The sequence below is a fragment of the Mauremys mutica genome, chromosome 18, assembly GCF_020497125.1.
Source record: "Mauremys mutica isolate MM-2020 ecotype Southern chromosome 18, ASM2049712v1, whole genome shotgun sequence".
Taxonomy (NCBI): Eukaryota; Metazoa; Chordata; order Testudines; family Geoemydidae; genus Mauremys; species Mauremys mutica.
This window is the reverse complement of record NC_059089.1, coordinates 20,287,341-20,307,096: the sequence shown is the minus strand read 5'-3', so window position 1 is coordinate 20,307,096 and position 19,756 is coordinate 20,287,341. Positions and strand designations below refer to the sequence as shown.

General features: G+C 44.1%; 3 protein-coding genes across 11 annotated transcripts in view; 2 read left to right on the top strand and 1 right to left on the bottom strand.

The window, feature by feature from the left end:
* LOC123352335 (histo-blood group ABO system transferase 2-like) overlaps positions 1-19,756 on the top strand; it is a 62,799-nt gene that overhangs the window by 19,461 nt on the left and 23,582 nt on the right. For 2 of the 9 annotated variants that reach the window (XM_044992245.1, XM_044992243.1), the window contains exons 1-2: positions 6,163-6,193; positions 10,019-10,112. The exons of 1 other annotated variant lie outside the window; for it this stretch is intronic. In XM_044992245.1, the coding sequence (XP_044848180.1) occupies positions 6,178-6,193; positions 10,019-10,112 (110 nt within the window). In that variant the 5' untranslated portion in view covers positions 6,163-6,177. Of the gene's footprint in view, positions 1-6,162; positions 6,194-8,455; positions 8,580-10,018; positions 10,113-10,626; positions 10,664-12,174; positions 12,220-13,374; positions 13,414-13,843; positions 13,886-14,779; positions 14,816-15,268; positions 15,404-17,967; positions 18,946-19,756 lie in introns of those variants that run through there. 6 more of the 9 variants (XM_044992246.1, XM_044992248.1, XM_044992247.1 and 3 more) reach the window with 6 other exon arrangements.
* The window catches only part of MED22 (mediator complex subunit 22), a 59,161-nt gene that overhangs the window by 38,377 nt on the left and 1,028 nt on the right, over positions 1-19,756 (bottom strand). The gene's annotated exons all lie outside the window — the stretch shown is intronic.
* The window catches only part of LOC123352336 (histo-blood group ABO system transferase 1-like), a 58,584-nt gene continuing 44,990 nt past the window's right edge, over positions 6,163-19,756 (top strand). Inside the window, exon 1 of the mRNA XM_044992259.1 lies at positions 6,163-6,193. Coding sequence (XP_044848194.1) covers positions 6,178-6,193 — 16 coding nt within the window. The 5' untranslated portion in view covers positions 6,163-6,177. The remainder of the gene's footprint in view (positions 6,194-19,756) is intronic.

Below are 19,756 nucleotides of genomic sequence, written 5' to 3'. Positions count from 1 at the left end.
GATGTGTGAAGAAGTCAAGCAGACGTCTGGGTGTGTATGAGGGAGGTACAGGGCCCAGGGCAGGAGTCTGGGGTGTGTGCGGGGCTCAGGGCAGAGGGTGTGGTGTGTGTATGGGGGGGTCAGGGCTCAGGGGAGAGGGCTGGGTGACTGCCCCCCTCAGAACCCGCAACCCCCTCGCTCCTTGTCCCGACTACCCCCTCCTGGGACCCCTGCCCTTATCTAAGCCTCCCTGCTCCTTGTCCCCTGACTGCCCCCCTAGGACCGTACCCCTGACTGCCCCAACCCTTATCCACCCCCCCACCCCCAGACAGACTCCTGGGACTCCCATGCCCCATTCAACCGCTCCCCACCCCTTGACAGGAACCCCAGAACTCCCGACCCATCCAACCCTCCCCCTGCTCCCTGCCTGCCGCAACCCCTCTCCACACCCCTGCCTCCTGACAGCCCCCCCCCGAACTTCTGACTCATCCAACCCCCCCAGGTCCTTGCCCCCGACCACTCCCTCCAGAGACCCCCCACCCTAACTGCCCCCCCAGGACCCTTCTTGCTTCCTGTCCTCTGACCCCTATCCAGCCCCTGCCCCCCAACAAACCCCAGAACTCCCATGCCTCATCCACTCCCACGCTGCTCCCTGACTTCCCCCCTCCAGAGACTCCCGCCCCTAGGCACACACACCCCAGGATCCCACCCCCTATCCAACCCACCCTGCTCCCTGTCCCCTGACTGCGCCCACCCCTTATCCACCCCCCCAGCCCCAGACCCCTTACCTTGAGGCTCCAAGCAGAGCCAGATACACTACCCCACGGGAGCACACAGGCCCGCCCCTCAGAACGCTGCGCACGCGGCGGCAGGGCTCCGGGTGAGCGGGGAGCGTCTTTTCCTCCCAGCAGAGTCAAACGCTGCCCCACGGGAGCACGCAGCCCCGGCCCCCAGAGCTCTGCGCGCACGGCGGCAGGGCTCCAGGGGAGGGGAGAAGGCAGGGAAGGGGCTGGAGGCTTGCTGCACTCGGTCCGGTGCTCCAGCCCGGGACTGCAGACCCCACAGCTTGCTGCGCCAGGCAGGATTTTTAATGCCACGCGTGCCATAGGTTGCTGACCCCTGATCTACTGTGTGTTCATCTTATTTGTATGAATGTATCATTCTTGTATCTGAAGCTAGAAATATGAAGTATTACTCTGAAGTCCTATTGTAACTATGCAAAATAGTGGGCCATTAATGGTAGATTGGAATCTTGATGGCTCCCATTTAGCTAGGAGGGTTGGTTGTTAATGACTCTCTGTTTACTCGCAAACCTTCCTGGGTACAGGCAGGCCGATCCTGAAAGAATGGAGAATGAGGTCTTACAGTGATCATGTCAGCTGGTACTGGAATCCATCTTAAACCTGGTGCACTTCCATTGAGAAAAAAGAGTGGGGACCCAGAGAGACAAAGGATTCCCGCCTTGTGCCAAAGCTATAAAAGAGGCGGTGGAACAGAACAAGGGAGGTCCCAGTCATGTGAAATCCCCTGCTTTTCACCTAAGATGCCTGCTGGAACTAACGAGGTCTGTACCGGGGAACGGATCGGGCCCAGACTAGGAAGGAGTCTAGTCTGTGAAAGAAGCTTATTGGACCATCTCTGAGGGTGAGATTTATCTGTATTCACTTTCTTAATGTAATAGGCTTAAACTTGCCTGTTTTGTTTTATTTTGCTTGGTAACTTACTTTGTTCTGTCTGTTACTACTTGAAACCACTTAAATCCTACTTTTTATACCTAATAAAATCACTTTTGTTTATGAATGAACCCAGAGTAAATGATTAATACCTAGGGGAGCAAACAGCTGTACATCTCTCTCTATCTATCTATGTTACAGAGGTTGGACAATTTATGAGTTTACCCTGTATAAGCTTTATACAGAGTAAAATGGATTTATTTGGAGTTTGGATTCCATTGGGAGCTGGGTGTCTGGGTGCTGGAGATAGGTGACTTGCTGAGCAGTTTTTGGTTAAAGTCTGCAGCTTTGGGGGTGTGAACCAGACCTGGGTCTATGTTGCAGCAGGCTAGTGTGTCTGGCTCAACAAGGCAAGGTTCTGGAGTCCCAAGCTAGCATGGAAAATGGTTCAGAGGTAATTCTAGCACATCAAGTGACAGTCTCAAGGGGGTCTCTGTGACCAAACCTGTCACAGTTACCATAATGATAGTTTGCTGTTTCCGACAATTTCCTATCCAAAAATATATTGGTATTTCTCTGGAATAGAGCTGTACCAGCACTAGGTTGTTGGGGAAATATAGAGACTTGTAGATTCAGATGCTTATTCAAACCTCTCTTGGCTGGACATCTGATGCAAAGAAGCTTTCATGAGACTTCTAGTGCTTCCTGGTTTTATTTGGGTCAGAACTGATGTGGAAACGTAAGAGAGATTTTGGTATTTCTATTTGTTACCAGAGCCAAAATCTCTGTGTGGCTGTGTGTAAATAAATAAATAACTGGATTTTTTGCTCTTCTAAAAAAAATTCTCTGGTTCAGTTTGATTTTTCTAGGTGGGTTGGGCTGCCCCCAATCTGTAGGATACTTGAAATGCATCTCAATATTCAGCTGCTTCCAATCCTGTGGTGCTCGCCACCTTGCAAAATACACTTGAAAATGAAATCATCTTGTGTCTCAACTCTTTATCTGGATCCATCATTTCAATCTCAGCTGGCCCAGAATGATATCAAATCTTTAGGTTTTCATCTAATTTCTAATGAAGAAAGCTCAGGGTTATCAGATCTATTTTTCAATTAATTTTCTCCCCTGAAGGACACAGAACTATGGTTAAAAGACCTTAGCTTCTCAGGGAGAGATGGCTGGAGAAATATCACAATGTAAAGCAACTCCATCTGCTATTGGCAGAGCTCCTAATACCTCATAAATCTTTGGGCCCTCAAAAGACAGACGTTACCTCTCTGCACCAAAGACTGCTTAACAAATGTCAGGAAAAGAGACCAGATGAGGATGTAATGAGTCTCACCTGGAGAACAGTATGTGTTGGAATAAGATGACTGGTAGAGCCCTCTTCTGCACCAAATTCTGCTTCCACTTACGCTCTATCCGTTGTCTTGGGTTTTTAAATAGAATAATAGAATATCAGGGTTGGAAGGGACCTCAGGAGGTCATCTAGTCCAACCCCCTGCTCAAAGCAGCATCAATTCCCAACTAAATCATCCTAGACAGGGCTTTGTCAAGCCTGACCTTAAAAACCTCTAAGGAAGGAGATTCCACCACCTCCCTAGGTAACCCATTCCAGTGCTTCACCACCCTCCTAGTGAAAAAGGTTTTCCTAATATCCAACCTAAACCTCCCCCACACTGCAACTTGAGACCATTACTCCTTGTTCTGTCATCAGGTACCACTGAGAACAGTCTAGATCCATCCTCTTTGGAACCCCCTTTCAGGTAGTTGAAAGCAGCTATCAAATCCCCCCTCATTCTTCTCTGCTGCAGACTAAACAATCCCAGTTCCCTTAGCCTCTCCTCATAAGTCATGTGCTCCAGCCCCCTAATCATTTTTGTTGCCCTCCGCTGGACTCTTTCCAATTTTTCCACATCCTTCTTGTAGTGTGGGGCCCAAAACAGGACACAGTACTCCAGCATTAGTGAGGCCTCATCTGAATAGAGGGGAAAGATCACGTCCCTCGATCTGCTGGCAATGCTCCTACTTATACAGCCCAAAATGCCGTTAGCCTTCTTGGCAACAAGGGCACACTGCTGACTCATATCCAGCAATAGCACCTGTCCCCATGATATCTATGCAATTGGATTTGCAGGTTGTAACTGAGAGAGAATTTTTTCCTCAAAGTCACTTGTAGAAGGGAATTGAAGTGGCTTGAACAGAAATGTTGGAAGATTTTCTCCCTCACAACGAGGTCTATTCCATTGATTTCCCTGTAGTGGGTGTTCTAATTGAAAATGGAAGATCAGTTAAGGAAGAGGCAAAATCCAGACTTGCCCAGTTCTGCTCCCATTGAAGTCAATACAAGTTTGTTGGAGACCTCAGTAGAAAGATATAAAGATATATATATAAAATACACACACACACTCCAGGGTACAACTGAGTTTCTTGATACACTCAAGGTGTGTCTTTGCCAGTGAATGTGCAACCTGGACTCAGGGCCGGCTCTACAGTTTTTGCCGCCCCAAGCAGCGCGCCGAATTGCCGCCGTGGACAGTTGGGGCAGTCCGTGTGCCCTTAGGGCGGCAGGCGCCTTTCCGCAGAGGTGGCAATTCGGCGGCAGCTTCTATGTTTAGCTGAAGCTGCTGTGGACAACTAAACATAGAAGTTGCCGCTGAATTGCCTCCACTGCGGAAACGCGCCTGCCGCCCTAAGGGCACAGGAACTGCCCCCGCTGCCTGCGGCGGCAATTCGACGCACTGCTTGGGGGCAAAACAACAGGGACTGCCGCCCCTTCCAGATTGCTGCCCCAAGCACCAGCTTGGAATGCTGGTGCCTGGACTGCACTGTCATACTAATCATAGATTATTAGGGTTGGAAGGGACCTCAAGAGATCATCTAGTCCAACCCCCTGCTCAAAGCAGAACCAAATCCCTAAATGGACCCCTCAAGGATTGAACTCACAACCCTAGGTTTAGCAGGCCACTGCTCAAACCACTGAGCTATCCCTCAAAAATCTGGACTGGATTCTCGGGGGCCAGTCTTTTGTTTTGTTCCAAGAGTGAGAGTGGGCATGTGGCAGGGATGTTCCCAGGAGGACACCATATTGGGTTCTAATCAACAGATGGCAAAGGAGGGGAGATCATTAATTCATCAGCCCAATTTTCATTGACTCTAAATAGGGGATGGAGGATGATAATTAGAAGGAAGGAGGGAGGGGGGTGCTAGCTCTCTCATAATGTCTCCCAAGTGTTTAACGGGAGCATTTTAAAAAAATTTAATACAAGAAAATGTTCTTTAACGTCTCATCTTTTGCTTGTTCCAGTGTCCTCCATTGCAGCTTCTGGGGACATGTAAAAAACCCCTAAAACTAAAACTTGCAAACCCATCAAATTAGAAATGGACAAAAGTCAGTACAAAAGCTCATCTGCATTTCTAAGGTGTCCATCACCATGGCATCTAGGTACCACTATATCATTTTAGAAGTAACCAACAGTCCTTCCTTGCTCCCTCACAATTTTAGTTTGAGCTGCACATGTATGAGGCATTGAATCTAGATGGCTTACTCGAGGAATTAAATTTGATCTGATAGTATCCCTTTAACTCAAAGTGCCATCTCAAGCGATTAAAAAAAATAATCCTAGCACTGCCCATATTGGCAATGTGCCCGTGAGAGAGTGGCATGGTGCTTAGCCTTGCTCAGAGCAGGTTTACTCCAAAGGGTACAATCACCTACGTTCTCCTGGGAGCAATTTGGTGCGCGAATGCATGGTGTGTTGCAGGCATATTGGGGGCGCCAAGTAGTTAGGAGCCAGATATTTCTACGGCGGACAAGGCCTCAAAGTGGCTCCCTGAGGCATATGACAGTCATTTAAAATCAGACGGCAGATCCTGTCCTGGGTTGTGCAAGTGCTTTGGCAGAAAGGAGTCATAAGTGTCACACTCCAGCTGCATCTGTGCCAGATTCCTACAGAGGGCTTGAGGAAGCAGCAGGAGCCAGAGAGCAAACTGCCACGGCAGCTGCTCGTACCTAAGGTCCAAAAGGAGCCTGCTCTGCAAACTAGGGCGTTTACCCAGGTCCCCAGGCAGTGAGCTCCTGGGGTGATGAATGCTGTGAGCAGTGGTAAGGCTCCCCTAGCAGAGCAGTACGTCCTCGCTCCCAGCCTGTCCTGATGTACTTTGCCTTCCACAGTCAGGGTGGGTCTAGGCCATAGATGTGGCGAAGTTTATTGTACCTGAGCAGCTTCCTCCTTAGTGGGATTGCGTGAACCTGGTGCGAGTTTCTGTGAGCGAGGATTGCAGGACTGGCCTGAGTCAGAGCATGTGGACTCTAATAGGCTGGTCTCTGCTGGCAAAGTGCCCATCTAATTACCGTGCAATAAATCAGTATCAATAGGGATGAAACAAGAGGTTTGGGCAACTGCTGCCCTTTCTAGAGAGCTTGCAGCTCCCAGCTTCTTACGGCTGCTTCAGTCCACGGCTGTCACCACCAATCTCCGCAATTCCTTCTTCCTCACACATTCCTGTGGGAGCAACTCGGTGCACGATGCACAAAGACCAAGGTACCTGTTCATTTTCCTTTAAGATGTTCTATGAGCTGTGTCATGTCTAATCTTGTTTAGAGTTTGAAAAAAATACAGCAGGTGTGGGGTTTGCAGGCAGACCGGGTGTTTTAAATGCGGAGAAGGAACTTAAAAGTAGCGGATATTAAATACTTGAGACCAACTATATGCTATTAACTTAGGTCCATATCCTGCTCTTGGTTACACCAAGGTAAATCTGGCCCAGTCTGGTCAGGACATCTCGCAGAATCAGAAGGATAAAGGCTCAGCAGTGTCACGGTGGAACCAGGGCCACCAGGAAGTAGTGGGGGTGGCAGCCATGATGGCGAAGCTTGTTCCTTTCACTCCAGCTGTAGTTGGGGTTTTGTATGGTTCATTAGTTCCTGTTTCCTTTTTTGTTGTTTACCAGTCATGGTCTTAACACAGCCCTTGGCTGGCACTGGACCTTTTGATTTGGACTAATTCAGTCTCACTCCCAGTTTTCTATCCACATTCATTGCTATTGATGATTGTGACATTTTAGGAATTTTCACTCACTTTCCAACAGCTGAGCTCACAAGCGGAGCAGGCCCCATTTCTTACAATATCCCTCTTTTATGAACCAATTCTGCTTCACATCAGACATTGCTTAATAAAATAGACAGAACTGCTGTAATCTGCTCTCTAAATGTTTAGAAACATGCCAGCTCTTATTACTCCTTTGGCTGTATGTCCAGAATGGTTTAAAAAAAGGGGGGAGGAGTAACAAGGGGGAACCATCTTTTTCCTCTTTTTGCCACCTGCACACTTAAAACTGCACATTTACACAAATCATGAACATTCTGTACACGAGGGGTTAAACTAACTTGCTTGGAAAATTATTTACCTCTTATGGCATTTTGACCGAAGTATTTTGCGGTCTTTTAAAAAGAAGCCACAGCATGACTTGGTGGGGGAGGGGGCAGACAACTATTTTTGCATTCATGAACCATTTACCAACACCCCAAAGTGGGGAGGAAAGTACACAGGCATTTTTGTCCAGGGGCAGATTTTGCCTAATCTGTTTCACTACCAGTTTTTGGGAGGACGTGGCCATTGTGACCTTGTAGCTTATCACAGAGAGGTGACTCCACAACACTAGCACTGTGCTGTCGCACATGCAAAACACAACAAGGCACATTGTTTTGTTGTAGATGTTAATCACAAAAATTACAACAAGAAGTTTGGTGCCGGCAACAGCGCTTATTTCAGGTGGATTGACTCTTAATTCACAGTCACAGCCGTGAATCAAGCAGACTTTCTGTTAACAAGGAATAAGCCATGATGACAAAGTTTGCTTTAGCAGATAAACGTTCAACTATTTAAAACACTTCATTTTTACTTTTGTTTTTTTCTTTAAAATGCCTTTACATAAAACCATCAAAGTTATTATCAATTACAAAAACTACAAACCTCCAAAAAAAGAAAAAGAAACAAAACCAAATATTTGTTAAAAGGTTAAAATAAAATCTTAAAACAATTAAGTACTTTTATTTTTTCAAAATATGAGCGTTAACAATTTGCTTTCCATCGTTAGCACAAACAAGCTTAATATGTTCAAAGATTTTAATGCAAATATTTTTTATTTAAAAACAATTTTGAAAACGGTTTGTTTGCTAAGCTAACCAGCTGTGATGGTGTATGTTTACCCTAGACTCTTGGGTGACCCACCAAATTACATTAATTTTATTAACCCGTACAACCCTAAAGAGTTGAACATGATTCAGAGTTTTGAGTACAGAGACCTCAGCCTGCTTAGTCCTGTGGCAACAACCACACTGCAACATTTTACTAAGATAAGAAGGAAAAGCGACTGAAACATTTAAAGGAAAGTATTAAGTAAGGCTTTCATTTTAACAATATTGCTTATATCTCTTCAGCTGTAGACAGCGCTGTTTATAAGGAAACCCTCCCGTTTGAGTTTTTTAGATGGTAATAACTGTCCTTTTTTGGGAAAAGAGACAAACACAGTCAGTTAGGATGGGCTAGAGCTGCTGTTGTTAAAGTCCAATGTTTCTTTAAAGACAAACACAAAGAGGGAGAGAAAAGAACAGCAAAAATAGAAAATACACGTTCTATTTCTGGTGCTTTCACTTGCAGCCTCACTGCTACAGAAACTTGGGCACAGCCCATGGTTTTATCAGCCAAATGAGACATGTAAAATTTGTGTTAGCATTGGACTGTTTAAAACATTGCTTTTAGCTGCCACTCTGATCAGAGTGACAAGAGATTGTCTTTGCTGGCTAAGCTAGACATTTATTAATCAGAAGGCAGAGACCGAGAGAGAGAAGAAAAGGAAGCTATAAGGTGCGGAAGGAAAATGACACAATGGAGGGGTGACAGCAGAAATCCAAGGCTCACATTCCAGGTGCTGTTCAGGTCTTAGCTGACGCCAACGAAAGGGAGTGGGGGGATGTCATCGGGGTCCCTCTTTCTGGCTCAATCTGGTCAGGACATTTCTCAGTACCAGGATGATGAAGGCCCACTTGTGTCCCAGTGGATCCCAGAATACGATGGGGGTGGCAGTCATGATTGCAAAGCTGGCTCCTACCAATCCACTTGTCTGCACCCTGGCACCATAATTCCCCTCCAAAAGGTGTGGCAGGTGGAACAGCCTATTGCCTCATTATTTTGTGCACCTATTAGGCCTAATTTCCAACAGATCATTTGGTCCATTAGTTTTCCAGTTCCATTCTCTTTTGTCTTCCAGTCATGATCTCAACCATCCTTTTTGTCTAGACTAATTCACTCTACTTTTAACATTTGTTCACTTTTATAAGCAATTTTATGTAATGGGCTTAGTTGGATTTTTGTTCTCTGTTATATTTGTTAGAGTTGCCCAACACAACAGCCACTTTCATGACCACTCAGAATAATCAGCCACTTGGCTGGCCAGTTTCTCACACTTCTAATGGTCTGTGGCCTGTGTGTTTTGTATTGGCTTATGCATAAGACCCTAGAGGAGATGAAGAAGATCTTACAGCTAATGATTGAACTGGGAGTCTGGGTTTTGTTCCCAGCTATGTCAAAGATTTGCAGCATGAACTTGGGCAAGTATCTTCCATTACCAGAGTTGTATATAAAATACAATCTGTGAAATGTGTATATATTGCTGTGTGTGTAGGGGTAGATCCTGCACCATTGAAGTCAATGGCAGTTTTGCCATTCATGTCAATGAGTGAAGGATCAGGCATATAGCGAGTGTATATATACGTCACCATCTAGTAGCATGTTTGCATAGTAAAAATTGGTGTATAGTTCCTAAGTCTGTACGTTTAATGAAACAGTTGTTATGTGCTGCAAATGGCTTCCGGTATGCAGCTCTTAAATTCCCCTCTCTGCACCTCAGTTCTTCCATTTGCAAAATAGTCATAATGATATTGAATGCATTCAAGCAGGAGTGCTTGAAACTTCACTGCAGGTGTGTACAGAGAACTTCACTGCACCAGCTCCTCCAAAAGAACAGGATCCTACTGCTTAACCCAAAGGAGAATTCTCCCTAGTGGCAGTACAGCGCCCATGACAACTGGAGGAGTTCTGATTCCATTCAGTAAAGGCAGTGGCAACACACACACTAACCAGTCCATTACAATACCTACCCACTACATGGGGCTATTGTGAGGTTTATATTGTGGGTGTCTGGAAGGAGTTTGGAATTAGTGATGTGTGAACCAATTTTTCCCCCCATGGGTTGTAACCAGGTTTTTAGCCTTGCCACACAGCATGGCAAAAGGAACTGGAGTGGCAGTTAATTGATACTGCTTTGAACTACGTGTACCAATCTCTTGCACATCTCCTTTATTCCAGGGAAAACAGGAGGGATCAAAGGCTATTTTCCAAAGAGCCATCTTCATGTCATGGGTTTCACCACGCTGCTGTGCTTCAGCTTTGGCTACATTTGGTAAGTGGATAGTTTTGCGAAGCAAGAGTCTCCGTCACTCCACTCCTAAGGTGGTTATTGTTACAAAAGACTTTACCCAAATGCGTATGAACCTTTAGAAATGCTCATCTGTGGTGCAAATCCAGCTACTTACAGGTGCAACAGATTCCCCCAGCTTTGTGTTAGTCTAGCTGGGGGAAAGATGAGGGAGGGAACAGACTTTTCTGTCACATTTGTGACATCAGTGCGGCTGCCACAGCATGACTAAAAGTACCGTTTAGCTCAAAGTGTATAAATCATTAATTTTTAAAACCATTGCATAACTTCCTGTGCTTATCTTATAGCAGTATAGCACATTTGCTATTTTAAAAACACAGTGACTCAGATGGTAGCTTTCCCACTGTTCCAGAACGTTCTTTAGGTTAGTCTCATGCCAAGAACTGAGCTCCAACCCCAGACTTTCACTGCAACAGATACCAAGAGGGAAGGGTACTGCTCAGTGAGAGCAATCCTCCTGCAGCTGGAATGTGAAAGCAGCAGGTTTCCAGTCAGGCTCTGGCTGCTGAACACATGTAAGTTGAAGACGTGTGGATTCTTTGACAGGGTGACTGTCCTGGTGGATAGGGGTGAAGCTGAAGACATGATATCTCTTTATTTTAGTAATGCTTTTGACGAAGTCCCACATGACATTCTCATAAGCAAAGTAGGGAAATGTGGTCTAGATTAAACTGTTATAAAATGGATGCAAAGCTGATTAACAGACTGTACTCAAAGAGCAGATCTCAATGGTTCTCTGTCAAACTGGGAGGGAATATCTAGTGGGATCCTGCAGCAATCTGTCCTGGGTTCAGTACTATTCAGTATTTTTATTAATGACTTGGATAATGAAGTAGAGAGCATACTTAAAATTAATGGATGACACCAAGCTGGGAGGGGTTACTGGTCTGAAATCAACAAAATGAAATTCAGTAAAGACACGGGGAAAATACTACACTTAGCAAGGAAAAATCAAATACCCAACTACAAATGGGGAATAACTGGCTAGGGTGGTAGTACTGCTGAAAAGCATCTGGAGGTTATAGTGGATCACAAACTGAGTATGAGTCAACAATGTGATTTTCCTTCTTGGTTCCAGGATATGAGAGAGACAAGGTAGATGGGAGAATATCTTTTATTGAACTAGTTTCCATTGGTGGAAGAAACAAGCTTTTGAGCTTCTCAGAGCTCTTCTTCAGGTGGAGAAAGTAACCACAGTATCTGAGCTAAATTGGGACAGATTGTTACACATAAGGGGGATGTGTGTGTCACATGCTGTGGGAGACCACCTAAAAGGAAGTGAGCAATTGAGGGGTAGCTGGCAGTACAGTGTGTTACAAATTGTTATAAGGAGCCATAAAGCCAGAATCCATGGTTTTCAGCGTCTAGCAGAGTTATGAATGTAAGTTCCCAAGCTTGTCTAACTGATTTTTCAGATTGGGTGCTGAACAGAAAAAAGAAAGAGTTGGCTTCGAACTGCCAAAAAAAAAAAAGTTTTGGGTCAGACAAAATGTTTCTTTTATTTTCAGTTTCAGGTCGTTTGGGGTGTTTTTCATCTTTTTTTTTTTTTTTAATAAATAAAAATGAGCATTTGAAACAGAAGTTGAAGCATTCTCATGTAATATTCATACAGACAGGAATACTGTTGAGTGTAAGGTCTTCACAAGCTTGGTTAGTAACACAGTATATCAGTTTTACCATATAACTCTCTTTTCAATTATCTTTTAGTCTGGCATTCCAGTGGTGATTTAATCTGTAAGCTCCTTGATGCAGAGACCATAAGAGATCACTGAGTGCACGCTCAGTGCATGACAGATAATAATAGGAAACTGCTTTGCTTCACCTGCCACAGGATTCTAGCAACCTTTGCATTTTCTCCTTTGTTGGCTGGTTTGGTTTTGTTCTGTTGTGAGGATAAACTGCTGGGTTTGGTTGGTTGTTGTGTGGTTTGTGTCTTTAAAGATGCCTAAACATTAGACTAGATGATTTTTAGTGTAAAGTTTTTATGTTACTCAGATGTTTTACATGACATTTGGATTTACTGCAGGTATGTGTCCAGTGGTACCTCAAGCAAGGTCTCCGACACAACGAGGTAACTGTTCCCTGTTGGATTTGCCCAGATTTTGTGAGCATCTGAGGTCTCTCAGATAGAGCTCTGGAAATCAGTTCCATGTTGCTGAGATTCCTAACTACTTCTATTTTAGTTTTGACTTGGGGTTTGCTACCAAATTTCAAATGAAAACTCAGTTGAAACTAGCAGTGGCTCCTCAGAAGCAGGTGGAGGGGGAGAGCACTGCTCCAGTGCTCACCTTCTTCTGAATTAGATACATTAAGGGACCAGGTCCCCAGCTGGTATAAGTCAGGGTACTCCACTGAAGCTATCTGAGCATTTCTCCTAGGATACAAATAGATGTATCTCCATATATTTATCTCATAGAGCTGGAAGGTCATGGAGTCCAGGCCCCTGCCTTCACTAGCAGGACCAAGTACTGATTTTTGCCCCAGATCCCTAAGTGGCCCCCCCAAGGACTGAACTCACAATTCTCGGTTTAGTAGGCCAGTGCTCAAACCACTGAGCTATCCCTCTCCCCACCTTTATCCATTTCTGTAAACTGGCTCTGAAAGGCCCTTTCATATGTTCACGTCATCCACCAACCTCCTGATGACACCAGCAGCCACAGATAAACAGCTGAGTCTCACCTGTTGTCTGATCTTGACACAAAATCAACTGGCTGCCATGTTAGTAAGAACTGGGCAAAGAAATGTGAGCCTTGATTACTTGATCTGAGCTTGCAATGGAATACAGAAGCGGGTGAGAGTTGCACAGTTTGGGGTTTAGTTATGGATGTTCTATGCAGACCTATTCCCCCATTTTCTCTCTCATCTGCATTGAATCTATGGCACTATTTGGGCTGGCATCCAAAGGTGTAATTAATTGCTTTCTGAAAACACTGCCTGCCTTTCCTTCTCCAATGAGGGATGGCTTGTTTATGGGCCATCTTTAAAAGCCTCATTTCCTCCTGCCTGCCAGTCCTGTCTGTGTGTCCCTCTCTCCCCCTCAGCCTCACACTCCAATAGGTGTGCACCCACCCTTTATATAAACTAATTTGTATGGCACCATATAGCCTATGCATTGAATGAGCCAGGGGTCCTGTGGAAAGAATAGTATGTGATCATGTAATGAAAGACTGCTCTGTTTAAAAAAAAAACCAACCAAACATTAATGTGACATGTTTTCTTTCTGTAGCAGTAATACCCAGGACTTTTACAATATAAAGCGACCAAGGTGGGACCTTTTGTTAATTCCACTTACTGTCTGTTTCATGATCACTAACTTGATGAACACTAACTTGAGCAGCCTTTACTCATGTGATAATTCCCATTTACTTCAGTGGGACTGCTTGTGTGAACAATGAGTATTCATGTATCGGTTTGCAGGTCTGTCTTCCTTGGACTTGTATTACTTTAAAACCAGTTGTGCTCTAACAATGTTGTACTTTTGGTAAACTAAACTGCCAATGGTTTCTTTCTATTAAAAAACAAACATGATATATGATCACATTGACAGTCAAGATGCAAAGATATTAAGACAGAACTTTTTCTTTAATATTTAGATGCTGGGAAACATTAATTAATTCAATGATTTCTTGGACTAGTTACTTTCTACTGAATGTTGTCTTTTTGTAAGCCAAACTTCCATTGTTCTTTCTCTATAGCAACCATATCCTGGAAGATTTACTACAAATTGAATTACCAAGGTAGAACTTTGTTAGATTCTTTTAAGTGTTTCAGCTGCTTAATGATTCATAGATTCTAGGGCTGAAAGGGACCTCGAGAGGTCATCGAGTCCAGTCCCTTGCCCTCATGGCAGGACCAAATACTGTCTAGACCATCCCTGATAGACATTTATCTAACCTACTCTTAAATATCCCCAGAGATGGAGATTCCACAACCTCCCTAGGCAATCTATGATAATCTTGCTTGTGGAACTCCAGTACTCTGTCTTAGCACTGCATTTGTGTATTGTGAATCAATACAGGATAATGACACTGAGATTTAGACAAGCTCATTTGTTACCTATCTTTGAAAGCTCTCAGCAGTGATCTCATGGATTCCCCTCCTCTCTAAGGATGTTCACACTGCTTGGGTTACACCAGTCTGCACCTCAATTCTGACCTCCAGGAAACTCTACTATTCAAGTTCTGACCTGACACACTGCTCTGTCAATGTTCCACATTCCCTACCTGCAAAAATTTTCTGCTCCAATCCTGCATGCTCACACCACTTTGCTAATGCACCTCATTCCTGACTTTTTAATGTCTCCCTCTGAGCCTCTCATGAGCATAGATTGTCAATCAAGCCACACTGCATAGAGGTTTTGTGATGTGAACCAATATTAGGGACTAGAGAGAGAGACCACTAAACTTATGTTCATATGTGACCTGAACCAGGATTTAAACTCAAGTCACCAGACGTACAGTAAAGCTAAAACCCTTTCCTTTGGAGTTCTGAGTATGGGTCACTGAGTTCTCAATGGAGCTGATTGGTGGGAATCTTTTACTTGTCTGCAAACTCGACAAGGATTTTTTAAAAGAGCTATGGAAATCTTTCCTTAACCTGAAATCATTTTTGTTTTCCTACTTTTCTTTTAGAATGATTTACACAAAGCCACAGATTCTAAAGCCACCGTAAGTAAAACTAAAAATAAGCGTTTTGTTACATCCAAAATATAACTAAAGTTAAGAAACTAAAATCTGACCATGAAACTTCCTTAAGGATTTGAACTTGTCTTGCTCTGTGTTAACTTAGGCATACAAAATCTCAGAAACGCTTGGGTCTTTATACAAAGTACAAGCCTGAATGTTTTGTTCTGTTACAAACCTCAGACATGCTGGGTAGCTGTTCATGCAGTGCAAACATTAATTAGTTGATAGATCCCAATAACCTGATATATAATATAGCCTTACTGCACCAAGTCTTGTGACTTCGAAGAGTTGTATATTTCTTTACAACTGTTAGTTATCTATTTTTGAACTTTAACACATAGCTCTGGTAGTGTCTTTCTATACGTAGGGAAGGCAACTGCCTCCGTATTTCTTACTTCTATAGTGTGATTCTAAAGAAAACTTCCTCTTCCACAGGAGATGTGACGTCCTTATGATGACTCCATGGTTTGCTCCAATAGTTTGGGAAGGGACCTATAACTCCGAGATCCTGAATGAGCAGTTCCGACAAAGGAATGTCACTGTTGGACTGACAGTGTTTGCTATCAAAAAGTGAGTATGGCTTAATTACAGAACTATATGTTAGGTACGAAAGGTGATGTATAACCAACAAGGAGATGGGGGAAACTTATTTTTTGTGTAGTGATGGTGTATCCCTTATTCACCTCACCCTCCCAAGCAGGAGTTTTGTTGGAAGATTGCTGATTGACTTAAAACACATTTCAGTGTCGTTAGTTATGTAGCCAGTTATGCAAGCATAGATTAAGGAACTATTTAATAACATTATTGTTTTCCAAAGGCTGTGCATGATACAACGAAATCCTTGTTAGTCATGGAGCATAGGTTCAGCCAGTGTTCATAAGCGCTATTGCCTGACAACGGAATTTTTTTGCCAAATGTATTGCTGAAGATCAAAAGGACATCAGATCAAGGTATAATAAAATATCCTGGTTATTTTTCAATTATGATCCTGTTAAGAATGAACAAGTAGGTTTTAGTACCTGTGCTGATAAATATTTATACCAATTTTGCAAGGCTGATTTGGCCACCAGTGAGATGAAGCAACTTTTCAATGTTGTACATCAATGAGACACACCAGTTTAGGAGAGGAAGCAAAGAACACCAGATCCATTTTGAAAATATAGGGCCAATTTGAGAAGATGAGATGAGATGAAAGAACTGAAGTTTCATCTTGTCCAGGATACTGGCTAGGATACTCCTACTCTTGTGAAAAGTTTAATGGGATTGCTAATGATTACATGGAATCGGGACTTTGAAAGACAAAACCCCAAGCAACATAACACCCCCCCCTAACATTATATTGGCACAATGGTTTGTAACTGCCCCAGAATCAATATGAATTAGAGTCTCTTCCCAATAATATCTTGGGGATAAGGAGCATATTTATACCCTTCTTTTGGAGAGGAGGGTTGCTAAAGGATTCCTGGGGCACCTTCATGTTTTCTTGTTCTGAGAAATGGGCTTAATTAAAAATGGTTAGTTTTGAATCAGAAATCAATATCTTCAAGCAAGGCTAAATATGTTGCAGAAGGGTCTCCTGGCCCATCAAACTGCATGTGGCCAGTACCTGCATTGGAAATGTCTGTGAATGAAAAATTACCATCTTCACTCTATGCTGTATATCTATTTGTTTGGCTGCCCTTTCTCCAGTAAAGACAAAGATCAGGAGGATGTTTCTCATTCACTAGTACTGGGTTCTAAAGGGGCTAGGCATATACACAACAAATGAGGTTGATGTTAATTTCTTACAGTGTGCAACTCTCCTGTTGATCCCTCTCGTAGTGAAATGAAGGGGGCTTGGATATTTGCCATGAAACCTTGTAAATGCCCCCTTACTCCTGTTGGGTTTGAGCTGAATTCTGTAAGAGGGTAGTGCCTCAACTGGCCCCTTCACTCTTGAGATCTTGGCTCATAGCTGGCTATGTCGGGGGCAGCTCTTATAACACATTACACCTGCTGGTTATTTGCAGGTCAGCTGAAATAGCAGGTAACGAGGCAGAACACCTTTGAAATGCAGCTGTACCTGGGCCACGCAGGCAAGTCATTTTGCTGGGATGGTACACGAAGCTGGAATGTGAACATGACAGAGAACTCTCATTTTCACTGCAAGGATGGCTAAGTGGCAATATAGGCCCAATCCTGAGAGGTGCTGCTTGCCCTTATCTCTCACTGAAGTTAATGGAGTTAAAGATATTCAGCATCTCTCAGGAGATGATCCATACCTTGCTTTGAAAGTCCCTAGAGCCACAGGTTCAAATTCAGGCAGGGTACAGGTGAGCTCTTCATCCTTCCTAGGTAGACTCCCTTCCTGGCTGTTTGGGAGGGACAGAGTGACATGGTGTCTATGGTTCATTTCTCAGCACTTCCACTTGTGTTCATGGGCAGAGCACTCATGTGGTCACCGCAGTACCTAAGACCTCACTTGCTCCTGCAGCATGGATTCCATGAGAGTCGCATGCAATACCCTGAACAGCTAAATGTGGCTCAAGAGATGAAGGCTGATGATCGTCAGTATTGGGAAGGAAATAATCCTAACCAGGAAACTAGCAATAAATATTAAAAAAAAAAACATTGTTTCTGACTAAAACAGATTCTTTTTATTGTTCATGAGCACTATCAATTCCTGCTTGCAACAAAACCCATTAGGTGGAGTCACAATTATTTGTTACTTCTGAATAGGAATCTTATATTAATTGGCTATTTTCATAGGGGAGAAAAACAGACATTTACACAGCTTTGATCATCAAAGATGCTTTACAAACTGTGTAGGAATTGGTTCATCTTCCCCTCCGTAAATAACAACAAAAGCTCAAATCCTAGATCCCTCTTGTGAGTCCAACTATGTCATCAGTCCTTTCACTGCCTCTTGTCTTTTTCCACACTAAGTTCAGAATCCTCATCCTCACCTTCAAGATGCTTTACAAGTCTGCCCCTTCTTACACCTCCACCATTTCCCCCACCTACTCCCTGTTCTGCACACCCGATGGGTCTCCCTGATCCTGTCACTTCGTTGCTCTCTGTGTTCCCTTCTTCCAGTCTTCTACCACAGTGCCTTTTATTTCTAATAGAGAATTTCTCTTTTCTTTTTTTTCTAGGTATGTAGTCTTCCTCAAGACGTTTTTAGAAACTGCAGAGACTTACTTTATGGTTGGACATAGGGTGAACTATTACATTTTCACAGACAGACCAGAAGAAGTTCCTAAAGTTGCGCTCAAAGAAGGAAGGAACGTAGTGGTTCTCCAAGTCCAAAACTACCCTAGGTGGCAAGAAATCTCTATGCGACGAATGGAAATGCTCAGCTACTTCTCTCAGCAGCGGTTCGTTAATGAGGTCAGCTACCTTGTGTGTGTTGATGTAGACATGAAGTTTAATGACCAAGTTGGAGTGGAGATCCTGAGCGACTTGTTTGGCACACTACACCCAGGTTTCTACGCCGCAGAGCGTCGGTCTTTCACCTATGAACGTCGACCTGCTTCTCAAGCTTATGTGCCCAGCGATGAGGGTGACTTCTACTATATGGCATCCATTTTTGGAGGAACAGTAATGGAGGTTTACAAGCTGACCAAGCAATGCCATGAAGCCATCGTGGTGGACAAAGCCAATGGAATTGAGGCAATCTGGCAAGAAGAGAGTCACTTAAACAAGTATTTTCTTTACCACAAACCAACCAAAATACTTTCTCCAGAATACATGTGGGACGACAATCTAGGTAGGCCAGAGATCCTTAAGAAAAGAAGGTTTCTTGCTGTACGAAAGAATCATGCTGCAATCAGAAATAAATGAAGGTAATCTCAGTTTGCACTAAGCCCAGTCTAACATAACTGATATTGTAGGTTTCCTTGGTTGATGAAAATATACAAACAATTGGTAAAGCTCCATAACTTTTTATGACATTGCCAGTATTTCTGGATATGGGAATGGTTTGCAAGATGTTGCTGTGATGTTGCTCTCCATATGTTTTATGGAAATATGCTAATGAGTGTGAATATAATGTAATTGGAATATGCTTCATGCAAAAGGTCTCTTGTAAGGTATCATTACAAAGCTTATAATCTACTGCAGGGGTCAGCAACCTTTCACAAGTGCTGTGCCGAGTCTTCATTTATTCACTCTAATTTAAGGTTTCGCATGCTGGTAATACATTTAAATATTTTTTATAAGGTCTCTCTCTATAAGTCTATATATTATATAACTAAACTAGTGTTGTATTGTAAAATAAACAAGGTTTTCAAAATGTTTAAGCAGCTTCATTTAAAATTAAATTAAAATGTTGATCTTATGCCGCCGGCCCGCTTTGCCCACTGCTGGTCTGGGGTTCTGTTCACCTAGGCTGGCAGTGGACTGAGCGAGGCCTGCGTCCAGAACCCCAGACCGGCAGTGGGCTGAGCGGCTCAGCTCACAGCCGCTCAGGGGTTCCTTCCGCTGGCTCCTGCCAGCCAGGATCCTGATTGCCGAATCCACTCAGCCCGCTGCCAGTCTGGGGTCCCGGCCCTGCCCACGTACAGTGGGTACCCACCTTCTCCCCGGTTCTAGCCCATTCTCTTCCTCTCTCTGCACTGAGCACAGGGCTGGGGGTGAAGGGTCTGGCCAGGAGCTAGAATGAGGGAGGGGGCTCAGGGTTGGGGCAGGAGGTTTGGTTGTGGGGCACTTACCTGGGCAGCTCCCATTTGATGTGAGGGGTCCAGGTGGGAATGTGGGGGTGGGGGTGCAGGAGCTCCCGTTTGGTGGTCGTGGTGAGGGTGGGGATGTGGGGGGTGCATTGGGTGTGGGAGGCTGGGGATGTGGGGGGGTGCCAGAGTCAGGGCTGAGGCCGTGGGGGGGGTGTGAAGAAGTCAAGCAGACGTCTGGGTGTGTATGAGGGAGGTACAGGGCCCAGGGCAGGAG